Source organism: Symphodus melops, assembly GCF_947650265.1.
Source record: "Symphodus melops genome assembly, chromosome: 14".
In the NCBI taxonomy this organism is placed as follows: Eukaryota; Metazoa; Chordata; class Actinopteri; order Labriformes; family Labridae; genus Symphodus; species Symphodus melops.
The window spans coordinates 6,622,948-6,638,617 of NC_136704.1; the positions used below are offsets into that span (position 1 = coordinate 6,622,948).

General features: G+C 41.0%; 1 protein-coding gene across 1 annotated transcript; it reads left to right on the plus strand.

Moving 5' to 3' along the window:
• Nucleotides 1-486: 486 nt before the first annotated feature.
• Nucleotides 487-14,735, plus strand: LOC306835162 (polypyrimidine tract-binding protein 2-like). The gene is given in 17 exon segments (XM_079361590.1): nt 487-617; nt 2,122-2,149; nt 4,000-4,060; nt 7,239-7,411; nt 7,950-8,090; nt 8,340-8,495; nt 8,587-8,697; nt 8,829-9,039; nt 9,331-9,450; nt 11,458-11,489; nt 12,065-12,137; nt 12,140-12,157; nt 12,346-12,434; nt 12,436-12,535; nt 12,538-12,562; nt 13,258-13,335; nt 13,457-14,735. Coding segments are annotated over 17 exon segments (1,554 nt in total). The 5' UTR covers nt 487-609; the 3' UTR covers nt 13,587-14,735.
• The last annotated feature ends 935 nt before the right edge of the window (nt 14,736-15,670 follow it).

Sequence of the window (15,670 nt, forward strand, 5' to 3'; positions counted from 1 at the left end):
ATGAATTTGTTATGATGTAATAAGGACATATAAAATAGTTGTATAATATGTCATGGTTTTTCTGTTCTAATTAGGATTGGGGGGGGGGGCTGAAAAGTTACCTGCGATTTTCAATTATAGTAGCCTATTCTATTTGATTGGGGCAGCTAGTTGTGTGTAGGTTTTGTTTTTTGTTTCGTTTTTCTGTCAAGCATCCAGTGGGCAGGACACCAGTTGCCTTTTTGACATCTGTTGTAACTTCAAACATACATTTTCAATATTTATCCAAACGATAGTTTCAGTCCAGTCTTTGCTAAGCATCTTGACACATGTTAGGTTATTACAGGGCATATTAACATATTGTATGATGTGTTACATTGGCTATACATCCATAATGCAAATCTATCGGTTCTACCATTTGATTCTCACATTATAGCCCATTTCATCCTAGACTGGCACAGCGCACAGGAGATTCGGCTCTTTTCGTCTTTTTCCGCCATTGTCTCGTCTTACATCTTCACATTGCCTCCATTTTGCTCTCGTGTGTGTATGCGTGCGCGCGCAGTGTCGGTGCAAACTGGAGAGACAACAAGACTGAAACAGCGGAGACACTGAGATATTTCTTCAGAAATGGACGGGTAATATTACATGGGTGGTAGTGACTGTACATTATGTGTCTTATATATGTGGGTAGAACACAGCAGAGCCGTGAATGCATTATTTTAACGGAGAAGATAAAGAGGAGCTTCTGTAAACGGATTTCCATAGCCACGCGCTCTCTTTCATCGAGGAAGTGGCAGACGTTAGCATGTTAGCATAACTTAGCGAATGACTGTTTATCCGCTGCAACTGCACTGTTGCTTGCGTGTTTTAAAAAAAAAAAAAGGGCGTCAAGACGACGTCCTTTGGGAGACGTGCTCTATTAGGTTCCTTTATGTACTCTTCCAGTGTTTTGCAACAGGGTGCTATCGGTGAGGCTAGCGAAGTTTAGCAGTGCGTGATGCTATCTAATGTATCGTTACAGTAAGGCAGCTCTTTGTGTTGAAGCTAACTGACCAACAATGACTGCTCAATTTAAATTATCTTAATACAAGCATGATATGGCTGCAGGTTTAAGTCAATTAAGTATAAAAAAAAACATTTCCTTTAATAGCTATGTCAAATGATCTCGTGTTACTGGTCATATATGAGAGGTATAACAAAGTTGTAAACACTTTAATCTGAATATATCAACCCTTGGTGTTTATTGTAAAGACTGTGACTTTTGTTTGACCATGTATTAAAAGAGCATGACATCAACCAGTGATGAATCATAAATGAATCATTAAGTAACTCATGTGGTTTGATATGTACACATGAGATAACGTCAATAAAGACTTAAAAACACACAGAGCTGGGCGATATAACCTCAAATAAATAGAACAATTAATTGAACATTTTATTTGGATTACAAGGATTGAGTTGTTTTTTTTGTCCTCCTAGTTCACTGGCATGGCCTCTACTGTAAATATGATCAACTATATTTTCTCCAATGGAGTGCCTGTCCAGTTAACTATTTTGTGAATTAAATTATAAGATACATTTACATTTGACTTCTTTTTGTTTAACAGCGTCTTCCCTTGAAGACTAAATGTGTCCATAAGACGGATATTGCTTCCATGCCGGTGATTGGACGTGTAGTCATGTGTCTTTGCCCTGATAATCATTAATCAATAATCGACATGGGCCAGGCTTAATCAGTTACAGGTTCTTAATGTCGGTTTTGATACATTTTCGATTGATATGCCCCATATATACCACGGCTTCAGAAAATCCAAATCGTGTTACATCCTAGTGCCATATTTTAAATTGCATAAGCTAAAACAGTGACAGTTCAGTATGTTAATGAAGCATAGACTCAAGCATTGCTCACACCTGAGTAGGCGTCCTCTCATTGCCAATATTAAGAAGCTTGTCACTTTTTCATGACATTTCAGTATTCACTTGTTGTTCTACTTTGTTGTTTGTCAAAATATATAATGGATCAGATTACACAAAAGATGGGCTTATCGATGTCATATGCTTGTGTGTTTGACAGCAACCCTCTTACTGTTTTTAAATCTTTGTATGCATCTAACCTGTTGAAAATATTTTGTCTTTCAGCATCAGTGATGTTGCAGTTGGCGTGAAGGTGAGTTTACTACTTTGATTTTGCTTAGTATTCACTGTCTGCAGATATCACACAGGTCTACTCAATGTCAGTGTTAGTAGAATTGTAAACAACACAAACATTGTTATGCTTTCACACTATTGTGATTAAAAAGATATCCTTTGAATAATGTAATGCAACACTTTCACACACCCAGACTCTCTAGGGACTCCAGAGAAGTTCACAACCTGCTTTTCCTCTTTTTTTTCATGGTGACAGCAGACAATTCTTAAAAACAAATCTACGAAAGAATACCAAGGAGTTACGTTTTCTGAATAAGGAGGGGTATAATGTAGTTCCATGGCTTGCTAAAGATACAAGGTGTTCATCAAGGCTCAACTTGATTTCGAATATTGATACTGATCCTTTAAATGCACAGTATGTAAAAATCCGCCACCAGGGGGAGCTTAATCAAAGCAATGACAAGAGATTATGTGGAGGCTGGCAGGGAATCATGGGAGTTCTCTCTGCTACTTCCTTCCCGGTGAAAATTAACACTGTGTTGACTGTTATCAATACAAGCGGGCCAAACCGACCTGAGAAAGACAACATGTTTACCGACTTTGGATCCAAGTATATATACATGACTTTTTAATCTCAGCAGCACAAACTAAAACAGTATGTCAGCTTTCAGTGTCAGCTCCCGCTTCCCTATTCGGCAGCCTTTGTCTGTCCCGTTACAACGGTAAAACTACAGATTTCTCTGGCTTTGCTAACTGTTGGAAATATTCAAGGTAATGTAAGAACTAAACAAAAAGTCAATGCTTTTATAAGCCGTGTCTTGTGACAGAAGCTTATGTACAACACAATGACGATAATTTTTGGCTGCTGAGTTTGTTGGACTTTAGATGGATTTACATTTTACTGAACCGGGATAACTGGCTGACTCAGAGGATTATTATGTTCTTTAGACTCTGTGTGACACAAACATCCATAAAAGAAGCTATAAACATTTCTATTCAGCTTAAATAACATTATTTTTAATGTAATGGATTTGGCTTGTGTCACTACTGATCACCAAGCAAACCTGTTTCCTTGTGTAAGCACATTGTTGTTCCTACTACCTAACCTGATTTGTTTCATGCCAGCTGCACTTCCGTCTGCACCAAACAAAGTTAAATTCCTCTCCCAAAGGAAACAGAGCAGTCATAAAACACAGATTTTTCTGATATGTTGCATTATTGCCATCCTGTTTAATTCGTTAATATTTCAGTGTCATAGACAAAATGTAGAGGGTTGCCAGCTGTTGGGAAGGATCGCTTCATGGATTGGTGTAGCTTTTACTCTTGTGTGCTCACATTTTGGCCCTATTCAGACATCTTTATTACCCTTACAATTTATTTATGTCATGTTTTCTGTAGCAGGGCCTGCAACAACCAGTTTATAGTAACCATAAAGAATGTCACTGACAAAAGAACAATTGGTTCAAAGTCTTTCAGACAGAAACAAGAGGGGGTGTATGAAGCTCTTATAAAGTTGTGTGGGTAATGGGTCCCTTGCCAGGTTCCTCTTCATCCCATCACTCAGGTTTAAGAGCACTGGGCGCCCGTAGCTCCAGCAAAGCTTCTGGGACCTGCTATAGCTCAGGATAAAATGACACATCTTGACACCTTAAATTCTTTAAGATTAAACCCACACCCGGAGAGGAGGAGCCAAACCTTCGCACTGCCGTTTTATGTCCCTCAGCTCCCACTCTCCTGCCTTCTTTGTGTAACTTTAAACATTCTTCTGAGAGCTCTGTTTCATTGTTGTCTTGAACATGGAATTATCTCCCCCATCGTTTCACAGCTGTTCCTGACTGTCTCGTGTTTGTCTTTCTTTTCTTTCTGCAGAGAGGATCAGATGAGCTGAGTATGTACAACAGTCCCAACTCTGGCATGAGCAGTATCAGTGGTGAGTTCGTTCCGACCACCCCTGAATAGGGCTTGACAGAATTTGCATGAGGCATCAAAAGAAACCTAAAGATCATCAATAGGTTTTTTTTTTTTTTTTTTTTTTTAAAGTGAGACAAGCTGTGTAAGTTGAAACGTTCTCTCATTGGAGCTATTTGGTGTGTGAATAACATCACGCTCCGCTGTAGGTGGGCACCCACACACCACAGCATGTGACTGCAAAAGACATAGTGGGTACGACTGCATTATCGTGCCTCCTCACTGCGGAGATGAACTCAAGAAATGACTCAAAGAAAGCTCCGGAATTATGGTTGACAAAGAGCTGCCACAAAGACAACACAAACACAGTTAGGTTGTTACACATTAAAAAAATAAATAAATAACAAGCACACACGACGGGTGTGATGGTCAGTAAAGTCCCAGTCTACCGTCATTACCCAACACCCCCATTAAAGCTCATGTCACCCTGGGGACCTGTCTGATATAGTTAGAGGGACGATTCTCAGACTTTTCTCGTGTCTGTTTTTTAGGCAGCTTCACAGGACCAGCCATTGTTGATCTTATATAAGTAGCTCTGCAGAGGTACTTTGAAAAGATTAAAATGCAGGCTCTCCCAGTGTATCATAAGTTCTAGATGCCAATTTACATTTAATAGAAGAGGCCAGAAATCCTTTCACACTTTGGGAAAAACAGTGCAACTGTTTTTGATTGATTACATTTTATTTCAGACATCAAAATCAAACATATCAAAGATACAAAACTAAATGATAAGCATGAAAATGTAATACACAAAAGAGTATGTATTTCATAAAAATATGCCTGAAAAGGAATAGGAATAAGTATAGAACTTAATTAGTCCCACCCTTTTTCCATAGCTCCAACAATCATTATATATCAAATTGACTTCCTGTTTACACCATATTCTCTCTTTGTTTACAATCCATCCATATACTATTTGCCCTACTATATACAATCCCCTCATTTTTCATAAATATATAACGGTTCTTCCCCTCATCATATTCTCATCCTTTTAAACAATTCACAGAATTATAATAAGAGTATTCATCTACACTCAAATCCTCAAGAGAAGCAGGCTTCAAGTGAACATATTACAGCATTAAAATGTAGCCGTCTCTTCTTGAGAATAGTGCAAATGTTTAAACAAAACCTCAAGAGGCAAAGCATGATGTAAAAAACAATGATGCTGATGTGGTATATAAAGCTGTAATGAGATAGTTTGACTACACACACATTCACCTCATCATCCGAAGAGAGGTGAAGATCGTCAGGGAACACAAGGAAGCAGTTTTGTTACGTGCATAAACACGGTGTGCATTCACTTTCTACAGTTACAGGATTTAAACCTTAACACTCCCTCTCACTTATTTGCAGTGCATTTTGTTAAACATTACAAATATTACCTGCTACATTCTCACATCAACATGTACGATGAGGATGGCAGGAGAAAGTCAGTGTGGAAAACTCTGCGTTCACATGCGCTGCTCAATCTGATGACAGTTTTGCGCCAGTGTGAAAACACTAGGTGCTTTAATTTCAATACAGATGTGCCTTTTTTCACTTATGTGCAGGGACAAAGCATAACTGCAATAAATAAATCTCAGTGTATCTGGATACTTTCTGCTGGTTAGTAAAAGTCAAAAAGCTGTAGAGAGCTTGTCTCACTGTGTCTGTGCTTCATCTGCATACGATGCTGGAACGTAACCAATTGGGTTGCAAATCATTTAAGTGCAGGAAGAGAAAAGTCTTTTTCCTTTGTCTTAGAACATGACAATGATGAAACCTTCTTGTATGTAAGCTAACTACATACATGCTTTCACACTATTAAAGAACCCAATATTTTCCTATCACTTCTCGCTGATGACCTGACTACAGTAGAAATAGTCCATGTGGCCCTTTTTTATAATGAAAGGGTTTTAACTGGTCGTCCTCTGTTGTGCCTTTAGCATGAACAACATTTTATGGAAAAAGAAATCCCAGCACAAGAAGACAACTGGCCATAACCAGCAAGAAAACAAAAAAGGAATGAAGGTGGTGGGTAGGAACAGAGGATTATAAATCCACCAATGTTTTTTTTTTCTGGGCTGCATAAACGTACTTAAATGAAAATGAAATATGACAAAGGAGACACCAGACAAAGAGTGTAGTAGCGTCCATATAATATTCATATTTACCTGAATGGAACTTTGAGCTCTTCACTAGTTGATATAACTCGATGTATAGACTGGTGTAGTTTTGAGTCCTAAAACCAGGAAGTGAGTTAGCATTTTAGCGCCATGGGTTCCTAACTCTAAAAGTCAATGGGGATTTTGAATGGGTTTGTGTTTAGACGCCTGAAAAAAGGTCTGTGGTTAACACAAGCTGAAGAGATGTTGACGTTTTGTTAGACGAGAAAAACTACGTTACATAAGACCACACTTGTGACTTTTAAAGTTTTTACGCAAACTTTAAACGGCGGTTGCTAACGAGTAGCTAACTGAAACTACAGTGGTTGTCACAGACATTAAACGTCATCGCGCCGGGAACTCTCTCACTAATCCTCCTTACAGCCTCTAGTCATGTTTTTCAGTGATCTTGCAAATATTAGGTTAACAAACAACTTATTAAGCTAACGTTTAGCTATCTTGTCAAATCCACTGATTAGATCGATGAAGCATAACGGCCATGACGTCATCGACCGCGGTGTAGTTCGCTAGCGCATAACGTTAGCTTTTTACGTCTCTCGCCTGCATTAACTCTTCAAACTTCATATAAGTGATGTTCATCTGTAAAGATTATCCCGCTAAACAAAACAACGCGTCAGCGTGTGTTTGACACGGAGCTTATTTTCTGCAATGATCCAAAATCAAATGCAAAAATCCCATAGACAAATTTACGTAGGAACCACCGGCGCCATTTTTTCGGGTTGGCCTACAAAAATACGTCATTACTATACCAGTCTATTCCTCTGTGCCATTGCTGTCCAAAAAACAAAATCTCATGTCTCCTTTTTTTACCTGTTCTATTTCTATAAAATAACCACAAGAGCGTCAAAAAGTAGATTGCCTCGTATTTATTACTGTCAAATATTGGATATTGCTGGTCATATCCTTTTTTTAAATCACATGGCCAATCGTTGTTCAGAGCTGCACAGGTAACCCATGATCATGTGAATATTTTAGATGGGGCTTCCAATGGCAGCGACAGCAAAAAGCTGAGGGTGGAGGAGGCTCCACCGTCCCGCGTGCTCCACATCAGGAAACTGCCCAACGAGGCCTCGGAGACGGAAGTCATCGCCCTCGGTTTGCCGTTTGGCAAAGTCACCAATATTCTCACACTGAAGGGGAAGAACCAGGTGAGGGGAGTCATCTGACGATAGCACCAGCAAACAGATGTTGGGCTTCAGTTTTAGACGACGGCGTTTGTTCAAACTGGACTTATGATATGTGGGTCGAATGGTGAACAATGTTTATTTTTCTGTTTTGGCCTTTTGGGAGCACACATTCAGTACTTCTATATTCAGCTGTATCTGAAACATGCCCACAGCTTGATACAAAGGCTTTTGTCTGTCTGCTGATAAAAGTCTTAAGATGTACTTGGCATTTGTCTCTTAGATTCCTGTCAGTCACAGCTGGTTTGTTCTCCTTAGAGTAGCAGTGTCAGTGATTCAGCTGGTCTTTATCGATCAGCAGCTGACTCTTTTCACCATTGAGATCACTTCATGTGTTGCTTCCACCACCAGCCGTTGCTCATAACTTACTCTAATGACCTGAAGAATAAAGAGTTAGGCCTGTGTACTTGTCTTTTACGCCCAGACAACATAACCTTACTGTAGTAAAAGAAGTGGTGGGATATTTAACCAGACTTGATTTTTCTCTCTTCCTTTCGCCCAGGCGTTCTTGGAGATGGGTACAGAAGAGGCGGCCATCACTATGGTTAACTACTACACAACTGTAACACCTCATGTCCGCAACGTCCCAGTTTTTATTCAGTACTCAAACCACAAGGAGCTGAAAACGGATTCTGGCAATCAAGTAAGTGAAGTCATCACTAATGGACCATGAGGCTGCAGGTTATCAGTGTAAACAAACACACACAACCGTTGCTCTTCTGATTGAGCAAACAAGAAATTATTTCAAATTAATGTCCAACCTGAAAGGCAACCTGTAACAGTGTTATGGTATTTAGCAAGTCTCTGCAATACATCTCTTTCAACATCTCTCCTGTTGAGCTCGACTTGATGAGATTGTGACCAAAGCTGAAGGTTGTGTGTTTGGTTGCAGCGGACCCAGGCGATGCTTCAGGCTGTGTCGGCAGTCCAGTCCGGAGGGTCACCGAGCTCCGACGTGCAGGAGGTTCTTGCTGCAGCCTCCAGTCCTGTTCTGCGAATCATCATCGACAACATGTTCTACCCAGTGACGCTGGATGTACTGCAACAGGCAGGCAACAAATTGTTCTTTCGTCTTTGTAAGCTCAGTGTCCCATCGTGTCGTGCGCACTTATGAAACGTGTTTTCTGTCTTGTTGGCAGATTTTCTCTAAATTTGGCACGGTCATGAAGATAATCACATTCACAAAGAACAATCAGTTCCAGGCGCTTCTGCAATTTAGTGATCCTGTTAATGCACAGCAGGCCAAGCTGGTAGGTGGTTTTTCATTTGTAGTATTTTTAGAACTATTCACCTACTTTCTTCTTTACTGTCTGTCAGGGCTCTGCAAGACCAAAGCAGCTGAACTTGTAGTTGAATTTATTTATTTTTTTAACCCTGCCAGGCGCTCGATGGTCAGAACATCTACAATTCCTGTTGCACGCTGCGTATTGACTTCTCCAAGCTGGTCAACCTAAATGTCAAGTACAACAACGATAAGAGTCGTGACTACACGCGACCTGAACTGCCTGCTGGCGACGGGCAGCCTAGCATCGACCCATCAGTGGCTGCTGCCTTCAACAAAGACTCAAACTCGCTCCTCGGTAAGATCCCAGGTAGATCACGCTTTTCTTTTACTTCCATACATCTCCATGTCATTTCTATCTACTGGCTTAATGCTGTGAACTTGCAGTAGTATTTAATATAAATCTGTGAGCCTTTGTGATCAGTTTGAATGTCAGTCTTACATAATGATAATAGGGATAGAGTTGGAGCAGTATAAATAAAGCCCATCATTTTTGGCTTGTTAAAAAACCATGCTGTTTGCATCCCTGCTCAGTGTTGTAAAGCTGCTCAGTCAATGTGCCGCTCTCCATGCCATGATTGTTTTGCTCTCTTCTTGTCAGGAGCTCTGAACCCCCTCAGTGCTGCAGCGGCAGCTGCTGCTGCTGCAGGGAGGGTGGCCTTAGGTGGACATACGGGGTCTGGCGGTGTTCTGTTGGTCAGCAATCTCAATGAGGAGGTCAGTAACACAACTTGACTTAAAATCCTCTGCTTCCACACACCACATTCATTCCCTGTTTTTTGGGGGGGGGTTTTGTTCTTCTTTTTTGCTGGATATGGCCAGTTGTCTTCTTGTGCTTTGATTTCTATTTCCATTTCATGATTTGTACATTTGCACCAATGTGGCCTGAGAACATTAGTTATGTGTTTTAACCCTTCAATACGTCTGTTGCCGTGGACGTGAGAATGTCTTTTACAATTAGTATGCAGGGTAGTTTTGGGGTTTGGTTGAACTTGTCTTTTTTTTTTTTTTTTTTTTGGCTCACTTTATCGAAGCTACAATACTTTACCATTTGCCAACAAAAAAACAGTTTAGATTTTTATAGTAGATGTGTAACATTGGAGAAGCTGCAGGTTGTAAACAATCAAATTGGCGTCAGTCACAAATGAACTGTCCTCATGCAGATTGCTCTCAAGCGTTCAACACTTTGTTGAATTGGTGGACGAGATCCCTTGTTATTCCAGTTCTGATTTTGGGACAATAAATGTTTTATCTAACCTTTTTCTTTGCTGTATTTTCTAGTGTCCTTTACAAGCCCAGAGTTTTGCTGTTTTGTTTTTTTTTCTCCCTCTGATCGAGACTCATTACGTCCCCTTTAAAAAGAGGCGGGCTTGCCGTTTCTGTCACCGCCACAAAAACCCCTCCCTGGTCTCGTCCTACAATGTTCTGCCTTTCTCCCCCCTCTTGTCAAACTGTATCTAACTCAGCTAACTGTCTCTCTTCTGTTTTTCTCTAAGCTCCCCTCACCTATCCTCAGCTCATATGAAAGCTCATATGAAATCATTCTGTGGTCTTCCTAACCTGTTTCTCAGTCCTCGGAACAAACGCCTGCCTCTCTGAAACGCTTGCTAGCTGTCTATTCTACCTCTGTATTTAATTTACTGCGACTTAAAAAGCATCTAATTTGTCTTACCTAATGTCTCTGTCTCTTTCCTCATCAGTCTGTTATCTCTGGCTATACATACATGTGTCATAGTTGGCCCTTTGACAGTATCTCATTCTAACTGAACCCTGATGTTGCGATACTGTTCTTAAGATTTCCTTTGGCCTTAGGGACTTGTGTGAACTCCACATGTTTCTAAAGTGGCATTCACAACAACTCCAGCATGCTTAATGTAACTGCAAACACATTTTTTTTTTTATTGCATGGTCTTTTAACTAATCCCCCCCCAGCTCACATTTATAGTATCATTTTAGTTTCTGAAAGATTATAGATCTTCAGATTTTCTACCTGCTGCATGTTGTTTTTCTCCCATGGTTATGAAGTTTATATTGCTGATTTTGTTATGATTTTGACATGACTGTACCTTTGACCCCATGCTTGTCCAGGGTGAAAGGCATTTTGGCTCAAGTGATTTGCTGTATTTTTAAAGAAAACATTGATCCAAGCCATTTTCTCTGACCAAACTACCTGCATTATTCCAGTGTACTGACCTATATTTTATTTTTTGTCCCCCCCCCTCCCCTCACTTTTTATTTTTAATCCTTCCCCAATTTGCATTTGCCTCCCTATTCATTTCCCCCCACCTCTCTCTCTCTCTCTCTCTCTCTCTCTCTCTCTTTCTCTCTCTCTCTCTCTCTCTCTCTCTCTCTACCCCCACCCCTCCATTCCCCCTGCCTCTCCCTTCACTCCACGTATTGGCGGGGGACTTTTAACCCCTCATATCATTCTTCTTCCTTCACCTCCTACTCCCATATTAACCACCAACCCTTCAAAACTCCTCCCCTCCCTTCCTCCCTCCCTCCCTCCCTCCCTCCCCCCCCGTCCATGACTCCTACTCCACCGCCTGCTCCCCTCCTCCATGACCCACCACCTCCATCACTCTCCGGGGGGAAAACAAAAACCACCATTCCTCCTACCTACCTCCGCTCTGGATCGATCTGTCCATCTCTACCTCCGCTCCGCTCCGACTCTTCTACCTCTCTACCTGTCTCCACAGCTGCTTGTTGCTCTTCTCTCCCTCTAAAGATGGTTACGCCCAAAGTCTGTTTACCCTCTTCGTTATGTTATCGTTAGCTCTCTCTCTCTCTCTCTCTCTCCTCTTTTCCTCTCTCTCTCATCTCTCTCTCTCTCTCTCTCTCTCTCTCTCTCTCTCGACAATTTTCTATACCTTCTCTTTTGGCCTTAGAATTTTGTTCTAGACCAGATTGGTAAATGGTTATCATTTATCTATTGTTATATTATTATTTGTAATACATTTAATTATTTTGGCCCACTTTAATGGTTTGGGTTCCATGTTTATTTCCAGTAGTCTTAACTTCCTACACAGTAATCTTGTCATTGAAGGTTAAGTCCTTTCTTTCTGCATGCTGTTGATATTTTATAGCCACCTGACACAGCTTGATAACTTCTCTGTTTGGAGGGTGTCTCTTCTCTCCTCCTCTTCTTTCTACTCACCTCTCTCACACTCAAGTTCTCCTGTCAATCTCTCGTGTGTTCTTTGCTCTTCTCTCTTCTGTGTTCTTTGTCCTTATACATCCTTGTCTCGGACGCTGACTCTGTTTTTGTTTTTCTAACTGTCTGCTCTTTCTCCACCTCACCTCTTCCTCTCCTGCCTGCCTGTGGCTCTAATGCAGGAGTTTACGGCGATGTCCAGAGGGTGAAAATTCTGTACAATAAGAAAGACAGCGCTCTCATTCAGATGTCCGACGCAACCAGGCCCAGCTAGGTGAGCCACGTCACACTCTGTTTGTCTTCTCATGATATGAGCTGTGTTTATCTGAGCAGATCATTGGGGACAGGAGAGGAAAGTAGTTGCTTCAAGCTAACTGACTAAAAAAGTCAGTCCTTTGTTTCACCTGGGCTTTAATGTGCTACTGACTCTTTTGTTTACGACCTGTCCTTCCTTTACAAAAGCAATGAGCCACTTGAACGGCCAAAAGATGTACGGGAAGATCATCCGGGTGACGCTGTCCAAGCACCAGACGGTGGCGCTGCCTCGCGACGGGCCTGGACGATCAGGGCCTGACCAAGGACTTTGCAAACTCCCCGCTGCATCGCTTCAAAAAACCGGGCTCCAAAAACTTCCAGAACATCTTCCCACCATCTGCACGCTCCACCTCTCCAACGTCCCGTTAAGTAGCAAGGAGTCTGCTCAGGATCAGTCTTGTTAAATGCAGGTGAAGGCTCTCTCTCTCTCTCTCAAACGTGAAAGAACCGGGAAACGAGGCCGTCCATACGGGTAGTCTGGGAACTGAAGGACCAGTAGTTCTTTATTGTAAAAAGCAGATTGTGGAACTCAGACTGGAGATCTGCTTTCAGGAACATCTCTGAGGGCAAACCCACAAATGATGATGCCTGGAACAGGCAGATGTTGTTTACTGAAATAATTTAAAGCGATATTGTCATCGTATGTTGGCTGATGAGTCCCGACAGAATAGTTTCAGACACCTGGAAATATGCTCTGTTACCTACAGGCTGAGCCTTCATATGTGTAATCTTTTTATAGAGGCTATCACTGAGGTAAACAACACCCCCCATTACATGTAAAATATACTGTTTTTTATTTTCTTACTAACAACTCCTGCTGTGAACATGAAGAGCAATGTAGATGATATTAACTGTGTATCCACACAATGAACTTATCAATGCAAAGAACCCTTAAATTGTGACGTTGTGCAGCAGGAGGAACTTCTCAGCTTTAGTTCAGGTGTGTGTGTGTGCGCGTGCGTGTGTGTGTGTGTAAAGCACACTGTCCAAGTATTCAAATGAAACTAATTACACTGTGTGTTCCGTGAAATGTTAAAACCTCTGACCTTTGTTTTTTAGGCAAGACGTGACAGAAGAAGATCTGCGGCTGCTCTTCTCCAACGCTGGAGGCACAGTGAAAGCCTTCAAGTTTTTCCAGTACGTAGACATATCCTATCTAACATAGGTTTTCTGTGCTGATGTTATTGACCTTTATTTCTACAGCAGGATTTGTTTTTCGGTGGCACTAACCGATGTGTGCACTTTTTTTTTCTTCCAGGGATCGAAAAATGGCTCTGATTCAGATGTCAACAGTGGAGGAGGCCATCCAGGCGTTAATTGACCTTCACAACTACAACATGGGAGGCAACCAGCACCTGAGAGTCTCCTTCTCCAAGTCCACCATTTAACAAAAAAAATAAAAAAAATGGGATCCACAAACGCGTGACAGTACCGGGGGTGTACTGTTTCTTTCAGACTGTCTGGACACTGTGGGGCACATGATTGAATCAGTTTTGTTGTTCACATTTTGTTGATCCTGTCATTCCTTGAAACTCCAACCTTTGACTTGCATCCTTTTGTAAAAGAGAACAATTGAGTACTTTGCAAACACTGGATCCTCCCAGCGTTTCTTTACTGTACCTCTGTATTTTTATGTCTAGCAAAAAAAGATGAAAAAGATTGATTGTCCCCAATCTGATAGTTTGATGTACACCAGTGTTTTTATTCTTGATTTAGTTAAACAGATACAGTGATGTGCCTTACTCGACATTATCAACAGTTTCTACAGCTGGACATGTTCATTAACTATCCTCCTATGCTTTGAGGCACATTGGTACCTGATATGTTTGAAGGTTGGTAAGAATGAAAGCTATTTTGTCATCCCGACTTGATGTTTTTAACGCTCTGCTGCAGACCAGGCGTGGCTCCATGGTTTCGTTCCAGGGTTTTTACTTTTTCAGTTTTGTGTTGGGAAAAAAATATTGTTACGGTAACATGTTTGACTTTTTACAGCGGCCTGTTTCAGGAAGTTTAACTTGAATTCCATTATTCCACTAGTATTTTCAGTTCAAGCTTGTTTTCCAGCTCTGAAGTATGAGTATTTCTTCGTCCGTGTTTTTGGAGCCTCCAGGGCTTTTTGTCTTTTTTCTTCTCCATAGCAGTGAGTTGTTTGTCAGTGACAATGGTTTTCTGAGCATGAATAGTTATGATAGGATCAGACAGTGTTGCATGCTGTGGGAGCAGTTAAAAGATGAATCCACTGTGATTTCATTGTCATGTGACAGTATACTTGAGAGGGCTACTCCGTTGGACCAAAGTTTCTGTGCCTTTAGAGTTCCTTTAATTCAATTTCACAAAAGCATTTGAAAAAAAATATTTAGAGTTGACTTTGTCCCGCTTGTTTTCATACCCAACAGGACTTCTTGGCTGGAGGTGTTTGCTCTGGAAAAAAAAATACTTGTGTATATTTCTTCTCCCAAATCCAGTTTTATACAGAACAAAATGTTTTGGTATAGTTTTGAAGAGGCACAATTAAAGGATGAATTATTTTCTAACAAGGAGAGGTGCGACTTGGTTTTCTGCTTTTTTGAGTGTTCCCTCTCATGGTCTCTCTCCTGTATTCTGCATTACGTCTGTAGCATGCCTAATAAAACTATTCTGTAGCTCTGCAGTCACCTCCTCTGCCTCTCTTCTTCTCTGCTCTGTCTGCTCCGCTCCCTTCTGAAACCATCTTCAGTCCCAGGGTGGGAAGGAAGCCCAAATTCATTTTGGAGCCACTTTAAAAAGACGCTAATAAGCTAGATTGAGCCCTCTGATGTTACTCATTCACGAGACATGAAGTGCTTTCTGTTGATGTGCTTCCCACCCTGCCAACTGACACAATCTATATCTTTGATGTCTTGCTCTTCTCTCTGGTAGTTGCCTATTTTCTAATCAGTCTCTATGGGCCTCAGCTATCTTGTTAACAATCTATCTGGTCTATCCACTTGTTCTCACACCTTTATCAATTACATAAATGGCCTCAATTGTCATATTTCCAAGCTTTCTGTATTTAACGCTGCTGCCCGCTTTGGAGCCTATGTGGGTCATTGCGACAGCCACACGCATACGCAATAAGATATAAGTAGTTTAAAGCCACTCAGTAGAGCTGCAGTTTGCACAGGGCGGGATACTGTACAGAAGTGTGTTCATAATACCATTTTTTGTCTCAGAGTATAAAACTACTGTTCAGTCCTGCATGAAGCAACATTCTGAATGTTTTCCCACTGCACCTGGAGGAGAAACAACGAGAAAAGACAAAAGTACATTTACTTCCTTCTAATACCATTACAGTAAGTTTGAGCCTATTCATTTCCTTCTACAGCCAAAAGCTAATTTTATAGTGAAGCCCAAGACTGAACAGAACTCCCTGTACTAATAACCTACCATTGCTTTTCTTAAAAAAAAAATCCATTTAAGAAAGGTCACGATGACAAATGGCAACAAGACTTCT